General features: G+C 41.2%; 1 protein-coding gene across 1 annotated transcript in view; it reads right to left on the reverse strand.

Annotated features, from left to right (window-relative positions):
- Positions 1–21,989, reverse strand: part of LOC126274671 (tetraspanin-6-like) — a 137,663-nt gene that overhangs the window by 36,191 nt on the left and 79,483 nt on the right. The window contains exon 4 of the mRNA XM_049977133.1: positions 15,602–15,832. Within this exon, the coding sequence (XP_049833090.1) occupies positions 15,602–15,832 (231 nt within the window). The remainder of the gene's footprint in view (positions 1–15,601; positions 15,833–21,989) is intronic.

Here is a 21,989-nt window from a genome sequence, read left to right on the forward strand (position 1 = left end):
CTTTAAGCAACATCCTCTCCCCATATGAAAATGCACCCCAAATGTAGCTGGACAAGCACTTTGCCTCAAAACTGTGATTTCTACTGTTTTAGCACTGAAAAGTTACCCCAGCATTGGTAGACTGTTGTAAACAATGAAGGAAAATATATTTTTTATGGCTAAAAGCCTCTGTTGTATGTGTCTTGTGTATCTCTTGTGTTTATTAAATTTATGAAAAATGCTACAAACTTAAGCACCAACCTAACACATGGAAATGATGGTCACACTTGTTGATTTAATAGGAATTGTTAAAATCACACAGTAAACTAAAATACACAAAGTGCTATAGCTTTGGGATGATAACAGTGAGAAATACACAAAACTGTAACCACTTGGGTGCTCAACAAGTTAAAGGCACTTTCTAAACTATTGTAGCAAAGATGAGCACCACACTCAAATTACATTGCTCTCTTCTTAAAGAGTTTAAGCAGTGAAACTCTTCATATCTACACATTTCTGACCAGAATAGTATATAGGAAGAAAGGATAAAATTAAGTTCAGTACTTGGGAATTCATTACTTGCCTGTTCCATAAATAATTTACTTAAGCATTGTGAAGATTTAAAAAAGCCATTATACATAATACAATGACACTTTTTTAAAATGGTGAAGGTATGAAATATTACTCATGCAAAATATTTTCTCACAAAGTGTGAAGCAAGTTAGTCTCAATAAAACTCATCATTCAACTATTACAAAAACACACCGACTATTCATTCTCAGATGATTAGATGTCTACACAATAGGCAAAACATATTTAGTGTAATGGAAGCAGTGAATTTTTCTTCCATACTATTAAAATTAAAATTTCTTAACAATCCTTTGTCTCTGACACCAAGGAAACTGGTTTTAGTAGGCTACCCTTTTAAGTGTAATTGTGCCACTCATCAGTCTTTAACATTATTTAGATAGTGAACAAAAATTTATATACCATCATAATTTTTAATTTTTGAGTGAAAAACCTCTAATAAAAATTATAAAAATCCTTTTTTCTATTCTAAAATTATAATTATGAGTGCTGACATTTCTTTTGAATTTCTATAGTGGCAACCAATAATTTGAAAATTTTGAACACATACTTCTTAACATGAAGAAAGAAGAGACAGAAACTACTACATTATTGTGACATTTGTGGATCTGAAGAAAAATTTCCACTGCAAAGATAGATTGTAAGGAGTACCCCAGTCACTGTATATGCCATATCCTGTATATAAATAAAATAGATATTTCAGGGTCAACTTGACTGGCCTCTTGAAATGAAACACTGTTCTGGATTTGCTTTCTTTTTTTGAACTGGTGTTGCTAATCTGTATTCATGGAAGGATATTACCCTGTGCCATACAATGTCACATGACTACCAAACTACTGATATAAATCTAAATGAAATAGCTTATCTGCAGAGAGAATCAGTGGAAGATTGAAGCAGCAAAATTACTTTAATGGCTCAATAATTAAGTACAGCAGTTAAATAAATGGCTAGAGAAAGTAGAAACATACACACAATAATATATAAAATTTGCAGATGTGCTCATAACAGAAATGAGAGCATTGTGATTCAGGACACAACAGAAAATTATTGCCAAACTTTCAGGGCACATTCCTTGATAAAGAAGAAGGAATTAATTTATGTTATATGGGAATCACTTTGGAAATACTATTTCCATGTTAGAACTCACCTTTTACAACTTCTCATAGAAAATTCATCATGGTAAACATACAAGAATGGAACATAACAGCAAGTAACTTGATACCATTTTGTTTGTTAAATATTTAAAACGACCTCCATATTTTTGATACTTGCAAAAATTCTCCAGCACACTGATTTTCAGATGTGCTGATGTATCCCTAGAGTATCACACATGGTTTTGTACGCTTCCACAATATGGAAAAAATGACATTCTGTTTTTTGTGCTGTGGTTCAGTACTCAAGAGCTCACAAATGCCCATAGAATACAGAGGCTAAGGAACTGATCCACTTGTTCCTTCCATCTGTCACAGAAACTGTTGTACAGAAGCAAATCAGCATAAACATTTAAAATGAGGGGCAACTTCATCATTTAAGAACTTTGTGTTGGTTATAAAAATAAAGGTGGAATTTTCTAGCATTCAAGCAAAGTAGTCTCTAAAAAAGCCTTTATAAGCTTGTTCATTAGGCTGGGTGGAAGAACAAGAACGTCTATCAGCAAAACATTTGCCTGTGGCTTCACCAAAATTCTTTATTGGTGATGTGCTTCAGCAGTTGCATGAGGATTGTCTTCAGCCAATATCTGCTGTTATGAAAATTTAGATGGTGATGGATGGTGATGGAGAGGGTTGTATGGGCACACAACGGCAAGGTCTTCAGTGCCTGCTCAGTAACAGATTGAGACAGGCGTCAAGAAAATACTCAGAACAGTAAGATAAAACAGAATGCAAAACACAGATAACAAGGTTGGGAAAATATGTGCCTACCCACACCGAAATGTGGGACGAAGCATGCTGTCAGCAATAAAACACGGACAACACAAGAAGAAAGTGGTAGAGGGAGCTAAAACAATGTATCAGATGGAAGTGGCTGGCTGACTGCAAGGAAAAAAGGCAGGAGCCAACCACTTTGCAATACACTAAAACCTCCAGCCTAAAAGTTTAGGCCACAGTCCAGACACATAACAAAACTTTAAAACCCTACACACACACACACATCTCATCATTAGCTAAAGCACAGGGCAGATCCCCAGCAACTGGTGCTTCTGCCCTTGATTCACAGTATAAAATGCAGTCTGTTAAAATGTGCCAGACAGAGATGTGCACACCACAAGCATCACAAAACGGGGGATCCTCCCATCATAATAGAAAGCTATGTATGAGAGGACAGTGTCCAATCTTAAATACACAGCCATGGGAAACATGATTGGCTGTGGGCTATGGTACACTCACATACCCCTGGAACACACTCAACATACACTCCTAACACCAGACTTATGAATTTATGGACAACCCTGCATGATTCATGGTATCAATTCCATTCAGCACTACTTCAGGCATTAGCCGACTCCATGCCACATCCTGTTGCAGCACTTCTGAATGCTTGCAGGGGCCCTGCACAATTTTAGGCAGATGTATCAGTTTCTTTTGCTCTTCAGTGTAGAACTGTATGTCATAAAAGAAGATGAGAAAATGCAGCACCTGGATGGCTTCATGGATTCTGTTGTCGATCGAACAGGCGACAGTTCCAGAACTGAAATATATTTTTCTCAGGTACCTTCTGTGGCTTCAGTATTCAACAATACGGTGAAATCCATGCACTAAGTTTTAACATCACAAATAGTTCGCTCAGAAAAATTTCCTTGTGTTTAAGTTAGGAATTTTTGTCACTCTTGTTTGTAATTAGAATATACTATGTTAGGTGAGAATGAGATAGTCTATGCTTTCTTCTGGTCACCTAAGCAGTGCTGCAATTTTGCCAAATATTATTTCATTCTCTTTAAAAATTAAATGACATTTGAAGCTATATTGTTTCTTTGCTCATCTTCTTTTATGTCTGAACTGCAACTGCTCAATATTTGCAGGTTAGCTGGACCAGCTGGATGGCCAGTGCTGACCAAGTTAAATGCACCGGTAAAGCTGTTGTCCTGCAGCTCAGCCTATGTGCATGTGACACAGCATAAAATGTGTCCTTACGATTGTACTTGACTGTGCTGGAGACATCTCAGCTTTCACTCCATGTGAAATGAAATCCAATGAAATTCAAGCACACATGGAAGAATACATGGTGTAATGTTTACATCAGGTTTATTCTTACGATGAACATCAGTTTTATTCTTATGATGAACAGAGTACATCTTTTGATGGACACTGGGTTTTTGCCTGGCTTAAGCATTTAGATGTTGATTCTATCTCGCCATTGCAAAGGGAAAACACATTCTAGCCAAATGTGGTGAAGAACCTAAGTAGATGGAGTATTTGAGTAACATTCAGATAGCTGATCGTCTGGTTATGAATCTTATGAGAGCCTGATACTATACTGTGTTATAAATCAAGAGCCTGAAGAATTCTTCAGTCAACAAAATGTTCATTATGTAATTCGGGCTGGAGGATAGGTAGAAGTATTCAGCATGTTGTTTATGTTTCTGTAAAGTAGCCAGGTAAGAAGGGGATGCTGATACTGTAACAAAAAAGAGTGGGTCTCAAGATGTTCTGCAAGAACCATCGCATTAGTACTAATATCACCCTGAAGGAAAAGACCTGGAACAATTGTTGGACATTTTGTATCCCAGAAGACTATGGAGCACAGCTCACATCTTGGATAAAGAGCTGTATGTTCCCCAGGAGCACCATAGCTCTTCTAACATTCCTTCTTACTGCTTAAGTAGATAACAAACTGTAACATAAAGTATCTTGAAAGTGAGGAGAGTGGTTTGTGGAGGATGTCACTTGAGGTATTCAAGGCCTTTTAGTGATCCTGAATGGCTGATGCAGTGTCTATGGTCCACCATTAATCCAGCCAATGGCAGAATGTGCCTATGGAAATGGCAACAGCAATTACAGTAGCAGAGGTGACCATGTCAGAGATGCCTCTCATGATATGATAATTGTAATGTGATGGAGAAGTGGAGAAGGTGATAGCAGAGGTATCCAACTGCCAGTTGGTTCTTTATAAAGAGCCGTATGTGCTAACTAACAGAATTGACAGGATTGCCAGAAAGTAGTGACGGTCACAAAAATCATATTGTGGTGAGCAGTGTAAATGGCTCAAATGGCTCTGAGCACCATGGGACCTAACTTCTGAGTTCATCAGTCCCCTAGAACGTAGAACTACTTAAACCTAACTAACCTAAAGATGTCACATACATCCATGCCCGAGGCAGGATTTGAACCTGTGACCGTAGTGGTCGCGTGGTTCCAGTCTGTAGCGCCTAGAACCACTCGGCCACTCCAGCCGGCTGAGCAGTATATTGAAGCCACAAGACTGGGGGGAATAGATTGAAAGGTCAGTAATCAAAACAATGGCCATGGGGTGCGGGGGGGGGGGTGGGGGGGGGGGTTAGGAGGAGGGGGGTGATGAAGACCCACACCTAATGAAATAGTACTTGCACAAATAGTTGCTGCAGTCACCACAGACGCCTACTGCATTGGCAACTTTGCACAGTTGATAACAAACACGTAGGTGTGGCCAACGTTCTTCAGAGGGCATCAACCAGCAGCAGAGGAAGGGGGCACGACGATCAATGAACTATTTCCTGACGATCACATGTGTGCAAATAGTCCCGGAAATATCCTTACGCCTGGGACCAGATAAGCCGGCACCCGGCCATTCAGCAGGCAGTTCTTGACTCATGAGTGCAGAGAGGTTTGACCAGTCCAGCAATGTGCCACTTCGACCATCCTCCCTTTCGCAATGATTGTGATATGTTGCTCCCATCGTGTTAGGCTATCTACCAGCTGCTAAAAGCCGAATTCGATGGGGAACAGTTGTACAGGTACAGAGTCAAAGAGGACTCTGATTGTAGGAATTATTTGTCATTTGCTTGATCAGCAGAAGGGATCCTTTTTTTATGTTTGGTTTTTACAGTCTGTTACTGTTGGCAGTTTATTGTAGTTTACTTAAAAACATAAAGAAGTCGGCAAAGCGAGTTGGTTCTTGCTCTGTAGATTTAGCATTGGCGACGAGTTTGTTTGAATTCATGCGTTGCTACATTGTTTGTTGACATGACTGAAGGTTTCCCTGCTTTAGATGCGCCAATTGGCTCATGTTCTTGAGCTATTGGATCGTATGCAACACATGAATGAACTTCTGATTCAGCATCTGCACGCTTTGACTAGTGTTCCTCCGGGGGTTCCGACGTCGACTGTTCCTGCCACATTCCTGGCATTTGGCAAGTCTATTGAACCATTAAGTAATTATGTGGCTTGTGACTTCGTAGGATTTCCCGGGGTAATAAGTCTTGAAAATCTCTTCGGGTTTGCTGCCGGATCCTAAAATCAACTTGACTCGATATTTCGGCGATCCAACTGGTCGCCATCTTCAGGAGAATGCTGCTTGCTGATGAGTCCCGCTGAGAACTAACGCCTGGCTGCAAAACGACGTCCTATATAACCCACCGTGCAGTACACGGCGCGTGCGCCGCCCGTCACAGTTGCTGCCCTCCAAGACAGGGAAGGGGCGCCGCCCCTGGTAGAACTTTGCGGCAACTATATATCGCACTCATGGTCGCACCGAAGAACGTTCAATTTTGATGCGGGATAGTACCGGATTCCACGTCCTGCTAAGAGGAAACCCATTGTCTCTATTGATTAAATTATCCGCCAACCTAATTTCAATTGCCTCTTTATAAACACTATTCCAAAAACTGGAAATGTTGGCAACTACCACCGTTTCGTCATATTTCATGCCGTGTCCCTCATTTAAACAGTGTTCTGCTACTGCCGATTTTTCCGGCTGTTGTAGCCTCGTATGGCGTCGGTGTTCCACACACCTGTCATGAACTGTGCGAATCGAACGACCAATGTAAGTTTTCCCACACTGACACGGAATTTTATATACACCGGGTTTCCTAAGCCCCAGATCATCTTTTACAGAGCCAAGTAGTGCCCTAATCTTAGAAGGCGGTCGGAACACACTTTTGATGTTAAAATTCCTTAAAATTCGTCCAATCTTAAACGATATACCTCCTGCATGGGGAAGAAAGGCCACCGATCCATGTTCCTCTTCATGCACCTCCAGAGATGGTCCAAACTCCATAGCCCGACGAATCTGCTTCTCGGAGTATCCATTATCCTTAAAAACAGCCATCAAATGCGCAAGTTCTTGGGTTAAGCTGTCCGCGTCGGAAATGGCATATGCTCTCCGTACCAAAGTCCTGAGGACGCCACTGCGTTGGTAGGGTGGATGACAACTTGTAGAATGCAGATACCGATCTGTGTGCGTCGGCTTTCGGTGAACACTGTGTCCCAAAGTACCATCTGGTTTTTTATAAACCATAACGTCTAAAAATGGAAGCGTCCCATCACTTTCGACCTCCATGGTAAATTTGATGCGGGGATGAAGACAGTTGAAATGGTCCAAAAATCTATTAAGAGAGTCACGTCCATGCGGCCAAACGAAAAACGTATCATCCACGTATCTCCAGAAGCACGTTGGTTGCAAAGCTGAAGTCTTTAGTGCCATATCCTCGAAGTCCTCCATAAATAAATTGGCGACTATAGGTGATAAAGGACTACCCATAGCCACTCCGTCATTCTGTTCAAAAAAGTTGCCGTTGAATAAAAAATATGTGGATGTCAGCACATGACGACAAAGCTTCACCAACTCTTCATCCAGTTTTTCACTAATCAAATTAAGCGACTCTTCTAGAGGAACTTGCGTAAACAGAGATACCACATCAAAACTCACTAATAGATCTGAAGGACTCAACTTCAAAGATTTCAATCGACTAATAAAATCCGCCGAATTGAGAACAGATGATAAATACTTCGCCAGGTTATAAGTGGGTGCACCCAAATTACTAACAATTGGGCGTAGAGGAACCCCTTCTTTATGAACCTTAGGCAGACCATACAACCTTGGCGGAACGGCAGCACCAGGATGAAGTTTCTTACATAAATCGTCGGACAACGAACTCTTTTTCAACAGTGAAAGTGTCTTGCGTTTAATCCTTTCTGTGGGGTCACTAGATAGTTTTCTGTATGCCGGGTCGTTGAGTAATAAATCCATTTTTAGGACGTAATCATCCCGCGTCATTACAACCGTGGCATTCCCCTTGTCAGCTGGTAAAAACTACTACTTCATCATCATTCCTAAGGGAACGAATGGCTGCTCTCTCTGCGGAAGAGATGTTATCCCGCGGTGGCCGAGCCCGACGTAATGTGTGGGACACTTCTTGCCTTATTTCTTCTGCTTGGTCCTCGGGTAGGCTGTGTACTGCTTGTTCTACAGAGCATATGAACTCTGCGACAGGAAGACTCTTGGGAGTGGGCGAAAAATTTAAGCCTTTCTCCAACACCGCCACTGTGGGCCCATCCAACGCCTTGTTAGAAAGATTAACCACGGCGCGCCGACGTTTATCCCCTTCTGATGCTGTAGAACGAGAAAGAAGCCGTTCAAATTTCGAAGATTGTCTGCAGCCAGGCGTTAGTTCTCAGCGGGACTCATCAGCAAGCAGCATTCTCCAGAAGATGGCGACCAGTTGGATCGCCGAAATATCGAGTCAAGTTGATTTTAGGATCCGGCAGCAAACCCGAAGAGATTTTCAATTATGTGGCTTGCTTGTAACAATATTTCCTTGCCCATGGAATCATCGACACCATCCGGTGTCGTGTGTTTTTTCTTGCTTATGCGCATCCTGACATTTATCACATAGTGCAGCAGTTGCATCTAGAGGTAGAACCCCATGTCCTCTGTTATGAGCAGCTGACTGCCAGTTTAGCAGAGTATTCTGATGCCCAGATCCATGTCACAGCACGTCACAACAGGTTCTTCAGCTGTCAGAAGCTTCCATTGCAGTCTTACTGGGCATGGGTCGCTTGCCTCTAAGGGCTCTCCCGGGACTGCTGCTTCTATTGTGCCAACCTGAGGTGTAAGCAGTCATATAGTTCGGCCCTTGTTCGTGACGTGTCTTTGGTCCACACTCCTGACAATGCCCTGCAAATGGATCCAGCTGAAGATTCCTCCCTGAACATGTGTCTGTTGGTCATTCGTGCCCATGAACAGTCTTCCCGTTCGTCTGCAGCACTCCATGCCTTGCCGCAGGTCTTTGCTGCGTGGCTGCCCTTTCATCACTCAGAGCTATGGTCACCAGCTCAGAGATCATGCCAATGGCTGCTGCCCTCTCCTCCAGAGCAGGTTATGGATTCTTGGCCTCAGCAATGTCAGAGGTTGCCCTCTTGTCGCCAATGCTTTGTTACACACCACTGTGACTGTCGTTTCTGGTGGGTGGTCTGTTCTGCCTGCAGGACAAAGGGTCATCGGGCCAACGTTCCCCATCTCTCTTTATGAATGGAGTTAGGTCTCACGGCGTTGGAACCTCTAGTTTGGTCTTAGAGGATTCTGACCAGCCGCTGAGCGTCTCCTTTGTCCAGACAGTCCTCCCACACATGGTGCGGTCCATCTCTCTGACGGTCGAGATGAATGGGACTCTTCTCCATTTCCAGCTGGACACAGGGTTCTCAGCTACTATTACTGATGGCGACTCTCAACGCTGCTTGGGTTCTCTGACACTCCACCTGTTCCCAACCCCCCTGAAGAGATATAGTAATGACATTATCCATGTGCAGGGTTGGTTCCTGGTACAGCTGCGATGTCTGTCTCTTCATGTCACTGCCTGGGTTTTGGTCCTAGCCGCCCCACAGTCAGTAATCTGGTGGGGGATGGATCTTTTTCATTCTCTTGGCCTTGAGAGCTACGATTTGGCCCCAGCATTTTAAACCTTGTCTCCTGATGCTCTTTTACAGGAGCTTTTCAATTCTTTCCCTGATGTCTTCTCTGATTCTTCTCCAGGGGAGTCCTGTTTTGAAACACACATTGAACTACTTCCCTCAGTGGTTCTGAAGTTTTACAGGGCTCATCCAGTGCCTTTCGCCCCGTGGGACTCCCTACACAAGGAGCTGAATCGCCTCGAGGAGGCAGGAGTTCTGAAACTGGTTCACCATAGTCACTGGGCTTCACCTATTGTCAGCCTCGAAAAACTGTATGGGTCCCTCTGGGTATGTGGAAATTTTAAGGCCACCATCAATGCCCAATCTGTCGTTGACTCTGACACTATACCAAAGTCGATGATTTTCAGTCCAAGTTGGTGGGTGGAAAGATTATCGCCAAGATTGATCTTAGGGAAGCATACTTCCAGCTGCCGGTCAGAGCTCCCTCTCCAGAGGTCATCATCATCAGTACTCCCTTTGGGCTCTTCCAGTACAACTGCGTGTCCATTGGGATCACCAGCGCTCCAGCCATCTTTCAACGCTTTTTGAAGTCTGTGACTAAGGATGTCCCTGAAACAGCCAATTACTTAGACGACATCTTAGTCACAGGGATATCGGTCTCGGACTTAGCACAGAATCTTTGGCGACTTTTCGAGGTTGTGCAGGCTTAGGAGTCATATTGCAACAGGCCAAAATGTCAATTCTTTGTGCCACAAGTGACCTATCTCGGCCATGTTTTGAGCACCACGGGCATTCGCCCAACACCACAATATCTCAAGGCCATTCAGCAGCTCCTGACGCTGACAAATGTCTCCCAGCTCAAATCTGTCTTGGGTCAACTCAACTACTATCGGCGTTTCGTCCCACATGCTGCAGCTCTGGTGGAGCCTCTGCATCAGCTGCTTTGCAAGAATGTTCCCTGGATCTAATCACTGGAATGTGATTGGTATTTCCAGCATCTAAAATCTGCTCTTCTCACTCCACTATGCCTCATCGCATATGACTCTGCCGAGACTCTTATTTTGGCCACTGATGCATCAGATTATGGGCTTGGGGCTGTGTTGTCTCATATCGTTTATGGTGTGAGCACCCAGTGGCTTTCACCTCGAAAACCCTATTACATGCACAGCGCAACTACAGCCACATCAAGAAGGAGGCCTTACCCATTGTATTTGTGTTCAAGAAGTTCCACGACTTTATCTATGGCTGCTGGTTCACTTTCTACATGGATCACAAGCCCTTAGTCTCTGTGTTCAGCACCACATCCACCATCCCTAGCCAGACCACTTGTCGCCTGCAGTGCTGGGCATTGTTCCTTGGAGGGTACACCTACGACATCCAATAGGCCACGGCTTTCCATGCCAACATCGATCTTCTTTCTCAGTTCCTGTGGGGGTGGATTCCGACTTTGATGCTGATCTGGTTGCTTGTTTTCACCTGGATGATGTGGCCTCCTCCGCCATTGCTTTGATGCCATTTAACACCAAGTTCGTTGTAGAGCACAAGGCCTCAGACTCGTTTCTCCAGACAGTTCTGTGCTATGCTCAACTTGGGTGGCTCTCTGATCATCATCAGGTGTGTGTCAGACGCAGGGGTTCATGCTTACTGGCCTCGCTGAAACAATTTTTCTGTCCGTGATGATGTTCTTCTTCTCTCAGGGGACACTGATCATTGTTGTCTCATGATACCATCCTCCTTCAATCAGTGGGTCATCACACTCCTATATGTCAGGCACTGGGGGATCATCCTGGTGAAGTGCCTCACCCACCAACATGTCTGTTGTCAGGGAGTGGACAGTGAAATCACCCACATGGTGGGTTCCTGCCCCTCCTGTCAGCGTCAAAGTTGGTGCTACCAGGCCATCTGCTTCTGTGGCCTCTGGCTGCTGTACTGTGATCTTGGCTCCATCTGGATTTTGTGGGTCCATTCCTAGGGTCCTACTGGCTCATTTTGGTGGATGCTGGTAGTGGTTTTCCATATGTTGCATGCATGTCCACAACAACTGCCAATCACACCATTCAAGCTCTCTCTCATATTTTCACCATCGAGGATCTACCAGAGGCTATTGCAAATGGACAATTCCCCATAGTTCACGTTGGCAAAGTTTACTTCCTTCTGTACTAGGTCAGTCATCGAGGTGCTCCATATGGCGCCATTCCATCCCACATACAATGAGTTGGCTGAAAGGTTTGTCCACACATTTAAATTACAGATGGCCAAACTGTATCAGCATTGTTCCCAGGCAACTCCCCTTGAACCTTTTCTACCTGCTAATCATTCTTCTGGTCACAATGCGTCCTTAATGACAGTTCCTTCTGTTGGAAGCACTTCAACCACCTACAGTACCTTCATGGTCTGGGCCTGGCACTGCCATTGTCTCTGGCACCATGCCTTTGGTCTGAGGTCTTACATAAGTCCATGAGTTGCAGTCACCACCGTTGCAGTCACCACCATTGCAGCCACCGCTGCCGCTGCTGCCACCACCACTGCTTTCACAGAGTCCCCCCCAGGCAGGTCCCTTGCCTATGGATGTTGATGAGGCTCCCCCTGGCAACCAGCACCTCTGCCACCTCTCATGGTCTCGTTCCACGAGCAGAACTTGGGACTGATGTCGAGATGTGCCTCTGCCTCTGCCCATGGAATGTTTGGGGGTAGGAGGGGGAGGACTGTTGCAGTCATCACAGACATCTACTTCAGTGGTAACAATGCAGACCGACAAGTGATGCGGATTGCTGACTCCGCTGTGAAGACTGGCTGATATAAGAGTGTAGACAAGCAAGTTCCACAGTTGACAACAAACTTATAGATGTGGCTAATGTCCATCAGAGGGCATCAACCATCAGCAGAGGAAGGGGGCACATGTGTGTGCAAATAGTGCTGGAAATATCCTGTCCGGGGCTACATAAGCTGGCCCCAACCGTTCAGCAGACAGTTCTCAACTCACTGAGTCTGAATAAGATTGGCTGGTCCAGTGGTGGGCAACTTTGACCATCCTCTCTTCCACAATAATTGTGATACGTTGCTTCCATCATGTTAGGCTATCTACCAGCTGCTAACAGATGACTTCAACGAGGACTGTTGTATGGGTATAGAATCATAGGGAACTCTGATTATAGGAATTAGTTGTTGTCTGCTTGATCTACAGAAGGGATCCTTATTGTTTTTTGGTTCTGAGAGTGTGTTATGTTGGTGGTTTGTTGTAGTTTCCTTAAAAATTTTGGCAAAATGAGTTGGTTCTTGCTCTGTAGATTTAGCAGTATTAGTGTGTCCTGAAATCCTCAAGTGGGAGAAAGAGAGGGAGGAGGAGAGACTTACTAGATTAAGATTGTCATCTTGAGGTAAGTAAGGTAAGTAAGTGCCCTGCCAGGAAGCAGCTAAATGCTATAAATGGCGATCGCTGAAGTTGTTTGCACTCTCAGTGCTATTGCTTCCACTTTGGTGTGGAGGGCAATCCTCTTAGTGATGGCATCTGTAAGAACCAATGTACAGACTCTCCTGGCTGCTCTCTTGAGGCCATACAGTTCCACCAGAATGCATAGTATCCTCGAAGAACTAGAGAATGGTGATCACTGAAGTGCATTTCTTGGCGAGAAATGTAGATAACAGAACAAGAGGAAACTAGTTGTTGTAGTTTGGGCAGGTGACAGTAATACAAACTGTAGCATCATTTGATCATAATGTTGAGGGTGTCCTTAGGTGTTAAGGGGCTGGGAGATCACTGACCCTCACCAGTGGGAGTTCAAAAACCTCAATGAACATTAATTTGGATCCTATGGCAATCTAGCACCTTCGGAGTCACACAAGCAGCCTTCTCCTAAGATCTCTTATTCTTCTCTTTCACAATATTTTTCAGATTCTTGTGATGGTTTGTCCACTGTGAGTGCTGGAACAGAAGAAAAGCAGGCAGTCCTGTGATCTGTATTTCATGACTCTTTCAGCCACTGGCTGGTGCTGGCCTCTGATCCATGAAGTCTGGTGAAATTCCTACTAACAGTAGATGCCAAAAAAGGAAGTTCATTCTCTGCCCAGATGCAGGGAGTGGTCTATGAAGATGGTATCACAGAAAAAATGAGAGGGGAGGACCTATTGCCTTTATGGACATATTTATTTGCACAACTACTGAGCGTCCAACATGAAGGAAGTGAATACACCTGGTACAGCTGATGACTTGGCAACAGTGATAGACAAATGATCAAACTTTTCCATATTTCAAACAATAAGAGAGGATCTGTCACCTTCAGTTCCTGAATTTTGTGTTCCTTGAGTAGATTATCACTTTTGGAAAGGAACATGGCTGTTTCTGCAAATGACACAGAAAGTTAATAGCACACATGGTGAATTTTCACAAATTGAGTCTCCACAAAAAAGTCATATGTACACCAGTAAGACATATTCTTAAATCACTAGCACTTAAAAAGAGTTAATTGTGGGTGGGAAAATAGCTTCCAATCAAAGCAGTAAGACAACATTGTGGCCTCTTCTGGAAGTGAATCCTCCCCAAAAGTGAGGACAAATGTGCCAGAGCCTACCTAATTGTCTGGTGGGCCTAGACACACACAATGTATGAAGTTGATCCCTATCCTCTTCCAGTATTCATAAAGTTTTTCTATGTCTGCAGCTTTAGGTCCTGGTGAAAAATTCATCCCTATCCCATGGTGAGGTTCTTATGGGGTGTGATTGTAACAGATACATCAGCAATCTTTTCACAAGAGTGTAACAGCCAGGACTGAGTATGATTTCTCACCTGAATAAAAACGCAACCAGTTCACAATTTTATAGAAGTAGAGAATTTGTGAAATATATTTATGATGTTCTTCAGAAGAAAATGTCAGTTCAAACCTAGGAAGAAAATACCCTCCATCTGTTCACGTGCAAACTAGGAACTGAGGGGAATAACTGTATGCAAGAGTCTTGGTTTTGTTTTCTTCTCAACGCATAGTCAAGAAGACAAAGTTACCAGGGTCATAATGATAGCCACTAAATTTTGACCTGTTTGAAGAGACTGCTGGGGCTTCACAGCTACTGACTGATAATTTCGGTCATTCCATAATGCCAAATAGCCATCATGATGCCACCTATTCTGAATGAGGTCTCTCCCCATGAATGGCATCCAGCCAGGGCAACGGCCCCCTGGCATGATGGCCAGTACCCAGAGTCCCAGTGTCCTCAAATGGACAAGTGGCTATCAGTGGGCCTTCACCACACTTGTAACTGACAACCTCCCATCCCCACTGGCTATGATGAATATCAGATAACCTTCCCCACACAGCACCCACAATCTGCAAAAATTTTTGAGAAATGTGTAGTGGTCTAAACAAGATGTAGTGACCAACCATGAATTAACAGAAATATGTGTGTAAAATAAGGGGAATGAAGTGGGAGAAGCCAGAATCAACATTCTATGATCAAGCTAGATTGTCATCAGGGAATCAGTTCTACAAATTAAATCAGAGAAGTGACTTAGTCAGAGAGTAAAACTGCAGCACAGGAAAGGAAAAAGTACTGCAGTGGTTTGAGGCCCCGTGTTTGCCACACATGTAATCCCAAATGAGTTGTGACTTCCCTGGAGACCATCTTCTTACAGAGACACCTTTGTTTTTGAAATCTTTTCCAAAACAAACTTCAGTGAGATTTTCATAATCACATACTAATATATACATCAAATGGGCATAATCTGACTCTGCAGTAGTGGAAGCCTACACCTCAGTTACACTGCACTGAAAACCATGTGCCAATGGAAACCAGTAAACACTCCCATATTTGCTAAGTGCTTCATAGTTGATATTAAAGAAGTGATGCTTGTATAAATAATGCAATGAAATAAGTGGCACAAGCAATAATATGAATCACAAGAAAACATCATCTTCCATTAAATTAAACACATTACACTGGTGGAAGGAAAATGGCATTCTGAATGTTTCATGTCAGAAGGATTTTCATGTGGTAAGCTGTTACCTTCTGTTCCTGTGTCATCCCCATGATTAACGTACTAAGAAGACATGTAGAAAATGAATTCTATCAGATAAATATACATTTCTGTTCTTATGTCTGTATTAGATATTTTCTTTTTCTTTTTGTGAGGAATGTGCCCTGAAATTTTGCTAAATGTTTCTTGTTATACCCTGCATTTTAAACCTTTGAACTGGAAAACTGAAACTAAAAAAAATTACCTGTGTTATCTGAACACCAAGCATCAGTATCAGAAGAACTGAAATAATTCCATGCTCCAGCAATGCCTCAAGTCTGCTCAGGCATCCATATGGAGTTACAGTGAAAAAGTCTTCAGGTATTCTGCAGCGACTTTCTGTTATTCCTGGATTCCTTTTTGGACAACATGATGCGGGAATAAATCCAGTGATGTTGAACCAGTCACCTGCATCAGTTTTACCACAGCAGTCCAGCTGCAAATATGTGTATTATCTGTAGCAATGTATAACATCAAAAAATAAGAAGATAAATTGTTTGTGTAACACAAGGAAAAAAGAAAATTACAGAAACAAAGAAAAGAAAACTCTCCAAGGAAACATCAAAGCTAAACATAAGATTTTACACAATTAATTAAATTATGACCCCCCATTAAAAGTTCAAAAATTCCTTTAACATTTATTTTTATTTGTTTCCAGAAGCTGATCATTTTCACAGTCTGAATTCTCAACATAGTGAAAAAATTAATTTAATTTTTATAAAGCTAGAAATACACAAATTCCACCATTCCTAGTAATACCAATCAGTAAAAATTATTTGCTTATTTTATTTGTAAAAACAAAAAGAAATTGAGGAACAAATAGATATATTTTTAGAATGCTTACATTATAAACAAGAGTCTAAATATGAATGTGACTGAAGAATGTTACTTCCTTCCTTCTTTCCTTCCTTTACAGTGTATTTATCCAGCTTTATCCAGCCAATTCTGGCTAAGAACTGGTATAGTACTTTTTCAAATATGCTGGAAGCCACCCACACCCATATACAGGCTATTATTATGATGGGGTACCATTCTCTGCTGAAAAGGATTCTGTGTAACCCTTCATGCAACTTGTGTATTTGCATGGTCAAATGTGATAGTGCTTTTCAAAGTGTTTGGGCATCATGCGTCTGAGACAGGTCTTGGGAGTCAGACTGGTACTTACCTCAATGGATTTTTAAAAAAATCACCTAAAAATCAAATACAGGTTGGCTGGCACACCACCACCTGTCGCTAATTAGGCTGATCTGATCTGAGGCCAGGGTGCCTCCGTGTGTCCCAGAACTGTACATTTTAATGCATTCAGCTATCCAGGTGAGTAATGTTACTTTTATACATATATATTAAATTATGTTCAAATCACATAACTGTAGTCTGTAATTAATAGAAACATAAACAGAAGACACTATATTAAAACTGATAGACATTTCCAACTTCTGTATTGTTTCTTAAGTATCTATCACGAGATGACAAACTGATTAATTTAGCTTTCTTTTGGGATCTAAGTCATCAGACTACTTGTTTGTCACTTATGATATCATCCCTTTTCGCAGTATTTTGTGTGAGCAGAAGGCTTGATAGGCTGGACTGTATACTGCACTAAAGATATAACTGTAACTGCCTGTGTAAAGTGCTTCATGACTCAAAAGAAGGTAAGATCACAAGATCACTCAGGTTGAGGAAGTCATTTTCTCTTTCTTTTTTCTTATTTATTACTACTGACTTTTTGTATCTTTTCCGAATTTATAGTGAATCAAAGAAAAGATCACTATATTGTTAAAATCAATGCATTACATGCATCTTTTACCACCATTTGTGTGATGATACAACTAGTCAGAGCTGTTGGTTTTCCACATATATTTGTGCTTAAATATGTAGGTTACCTGTCATAGGACCTGGACTGATGGAAGTATTAGCTAGCATGCATAACTGTAACTGCCAAAATCTGGGAATAGCCTGATTCAATCCAAATGCATGTGCTGTAATCGCCCCACTGGAATGTTGTATTTGTAGATTTCTGAGCTAGCATGCCTGCCAGTTTTGCAGAATTGACACGCAATACAGGTGCAGACCCAGTGTGTACCATTGAGCTTAATGTCCAGCCAAACAAAGTTGAAGGTTATCAAATATGAGTCTTCTCATTTGAGATGGAACCAGTGGTCTGTAGGAGAAAGCCAAGTACTGGAGGGGAAGTGCCATTCTAAACTGAAGCCTACCTTCACGTTTTTTGTAAATATTCAGTGAGGCCCCACCACATGCACACTTGCATAATGTCACTCAAAACAATCTGCTGTCAGCCCTGCTTTGGTTAGTATCTAAAAAGAATTTTGCTGAAAATGCAAAAATTTACTTTCACCTGCCTTGTTAACAATTTGTAACTTTCAGAGAATCATAATAAGTGGCAAATTCTGAGTAACACCTGCACATTTACCAAGCTAAATTTTACTTTTCTTCTGCCAAAACATAGCAGAGTTTACACAGTCTCACCTCACTAGTACATTGTACAGACACAATTGCAAAAAAAATTCTGAAACAGCAGTTTATTAAGTGAGGAACTGAGAAAAAGTAAGGTCAGTAGCTTATGAAAAAGCACATCTTTGGTACAAAATAAATGTATAATGTCTTCACTTTTGTTTTTCCAAAACCAATAGCATTTATTATTTCACCAGCTGTTGGTGGACTTTAAAAATGACAATGTTTCATCAAAAAACTCTGTATTTAGTTGAATAACACAGTAGATAATGAAGTTTTGTGTAATAACCATACGGAAAATACTCTCCTCTTTGCATGTTATCATTTGTCAAAATCTTGTTTTGATATCTCAAACTGTTTATGAAATATGAGGACTGTTGGGGATATTTCACTCTAGCTTTACCACAGGTGCAGTGCGATTGCAAATCAGTGTGGTACATCAGATCAGTTTTCTTGAGATTGGTTGCAGATAGATACCTCCACCCAAGTCTAAAGAAAAATTCAGTTTGTTAGTTACATTTCCTACACAGCCGCATATTACGTAATGTGCACCAAATGTAAAGTCATAGCAAACTCTATTTTTAATTGTATACTTTTTCACATTGCACCCAGTCCCTTACTTCAACATAAATATCACAGTAACTATGACCATTAACAAAATGGTGTTCACATTATCATGCACCCAATATATAATGCTAAGAGTAAGGAAAAAATGAATTATTTTACTGAATAGTTTCTGTAAAATCATTTGAGAAAGACTGCAGGGCATGCACCTCAATTCTGTCATCACAAAGTGGCTGATAAGTGCCAAAGACAGTCACCCCCCCCTTCCTAACAAACAAATGAACTCACCCAGTACTTTGGACGAAAACTGGTCATTGCACATTAGCCACCATATCCTGTGTGGACTCTACACTACTAACAGCTCTCTGTCAAATGTAGATCGTTTCTGCTGTGACTCTGTCAGGTTTTGAGCAAAAAACCATATCAGGTGTGGGACCCTGTCTACTAACTGCTGCAGCATTGTGCCTACAGCTTTGTCACTCATGTCAGTGATGATAGACATTGGGGTGTAGCATACAGGGTGTACTAAAGTCACAGCCTGTGGGAGGGACAGTTTGAAGTTAAGAAAGGCTTTGAGCATTTCTGAAGTCCATGTAAGCAGTTTACTACTGTTCTTCATATTTTCTGCCAATGCATCTGTTAGTGGTGGTTTGACAGCTCCAACCTGCAACAGGGGTCACCTAAAATTTCATAACATGGTGGACTGGGAGGGGCTTGAAACAGTGCTGTTTCTTCTGTGGCTGGGTGAATCCCAGATGCATTAATTGTGTGCACTGGAAATGTGACTTCCTCATGGTATAGTTGCCATTTGTGCTTATCTATTTTCCTTCCATGATGATCAGAATAAAGAGGGCATCCATTAATTAGAAGAGCTCAAAATGGGGGGAAGAGTCTGGCAAAATATCATCAAATCTCATTTAAAGGACTGGGGGGGGGGGGGGGGGAGGGTAACAGGACATCCTTCCCTAACATTACTTTTACTCAACCGTAGTTGGCAATATCAGTCTCATTTTTTGAATTTTGGACATACAGATATTGTCTCTGTTGCTTTCTGAAGACTGTCATGGAATTTTATACACAGTATGTTATATTTAAATCGGAAATTTATGAAAAGGAATTACTTTATAAAATATCTGTTTTCGGTGCTGTAATCGATAAGTGCTAGTTTTGAATGTACAGCTAAAATTATTTTTTTTTAGAATCATTTGAAATTATGAATTATTTGCACACTTAAAATTTACATTATCAATTATTCAATCCTGTACTGTTTACTATGTTTTTTACTAGATTCATTTATCAAATAATAATCGAAATTAATAACATAATAAAAACTAGTAGGAATTCAATTGTTAAGAAAAGTAGTAAATCCATTGGAATATTATTATTTCCACAGAGTGTGAGAGTTGTGAGCTTGCCTCTGATGTGATCAGATGTATTTTTGTATAATAGGTGTGAACAATGTAATTTTGGCTTTGTTAATGTGAAAAATCAAAATACTGTATGATATACTAAAAGGTGAGAAAATTAGTGGAAAATATATTTATGTAAAAAAAAAAAAATCTGCAGCAACAATCTTCCAATTTCCTTAGTTCAAACCAACCATGAGTACCTGATGTTAGATTTTCAGCTTCAAGAAACAGACCCCTAGACAAGAAGAAATAGAACCATCTCAACATGACAAGCTAAGTGAACTTGAAAGTTTATTGTAATCTTTGCTACTCTCAAATCTTCATAAAAGAACTTGCTTATTAATTATGTGGACTGAGCATTGTTTAATGTGGACAGTAGATGGAAGAAGGAAGGGGAGGGGAGATCACAGGGCCAAGGGGAAAGGGAGGTGGGGGGCGGGAGGACAACAAAAATCTTATGTCAAATTTTTAATTCAGAGAATACATACTATTATAATGGATAACATTTTTATATATATAATTACCATCAGTACAGACAATACTAAAGTGTCGACCAATCTTCATGGCCTCTCTAAACTGAGCTGAAAACTTTACATGTGTGCATATGTGGGATTCCCTGATTTGAAATGAATGCCACATGAGTGTTCTCTGCCACACTGGTCAAAATAATTGCAACACATACAAAGCTGATGTTACTGTGATCAACATGAATTTGTATCAAAACTTGTACAATATGTATTTTAAGCAGCATGTAGACAAGTCAAAACACATGTGTGAACAAGAAGGTAATTGCTTGTGGGTGGAGCTAAGCAGACAAGACTTCTCTATGTGATCATATAAAACAAATGACTGAAAAGTTATGTAATCGTATGGTCCAAAGGAAGATACAAACCATATTGTATTTTGTGTGCAGTGTAAGTGAAGGTTCAGTAACATTTCATGTATACAATACACAACTAAAAGGCAATTTTTTAGGAATCCATCAAAATGGTTAATTCTATTTTTGTACATCTGTCTCTGTTTCTCTGTCTGTCTGAATACCACTCAGGGTTGGTATGTTTAAAATAAAGTATTTTTAATCAGATGTCACAAATACTGTTTAATATACTTCATAAATAAAAAAAGGTTTTAGTAAAGTGTTTTAAATGATGTTTAAAACAAATCTTAAAGAATTCTTTTTTATCTGACTATGAGGTACACCTTGGATGATTGGGTGGGGGGGGGGGGGGGGGGTTCTCCACCACATCTATCAAGTCACACTAAGGGGGAAAGGACCAGGGAGTCCAAATTTGAAAGAAAATCTCCCACATAATTAATAGACACTCCCAGAGGTGTACTATTAATATGCTGGATCTGCTAAATATCATAGCAATCTGGATTACAAATAGGATGATATCTTAAAAATTAAGCAATTAAACATTGCCACATCTGTGCAGAAATTTTGAGCCCATGAGGTATGAAAAAGTACCCATACAACCGAAACAGAATAGGAACAGCTGTCTTAGGCATTTCATCCAGTGTCATGGAGCTCTGAAGATAAGCCTTCTTGCAGTTGATTGCATTGAAGACAGATATCCCTGTCAAAATGTTAGAAAAATCCAGAATGTTCAGAACTGGAAACCTGTCTGGAACTTTTTGTACATTTAGTGAATGATAGTCCCCACATATTCAATGAGACCTATCCGTTTTTGGAAAAAAAAGTGTATTAGAAGGGCCCATGCACTTTCTTTTGGTCTCATAATCCCTGAATCGAGTAAATCATCCATAATATTCTTTGCTATACACAGTCCATCAGGCACTAAGTACCAAAGCTTATAATGAACAAGTGGCCCAGCATAGTAATGATACAGTGCACTGCCTCATCATTCACACCATACTTGGCTGCACATTCACACTGCTCTGTGGTGTCACTTGTCACATACATGTAAGTGGTAAGTACACTTAAAATATCAGGCTAATGACTAACCTCAATCCTCTAATTTTTAAAGGAAACTTATGTAGGCAACTGAGATCAAAATTGAATCCATTGAGTGGACTGGTGTTGTAGTGATTGTTATTGTAGAAGGTGCTGTTGTACATTTCATTGGTGACACTTAAGTTGTTATAGCAAGTGTGTGAAGTGATCATGAGTTTTGCAAGGTCTCTTTG

The sequence above is a fragment of the Schistocerca gregaria genome, chromosome 1 (assembly GCF_023897955.1).
Source record: "Schistocerca gregaria isolate iqSchGreg1 chromosome 1, iqSchGreg1.2, whole genome shotgun sequence".
In the NCBI taxonomy this organism is placed as follows: Eukaryota; Metazoa; Arthropoda; class Insecta; order Orthoptera; family Acrididae; genus Schistocerca; species Schistocerca gregaria.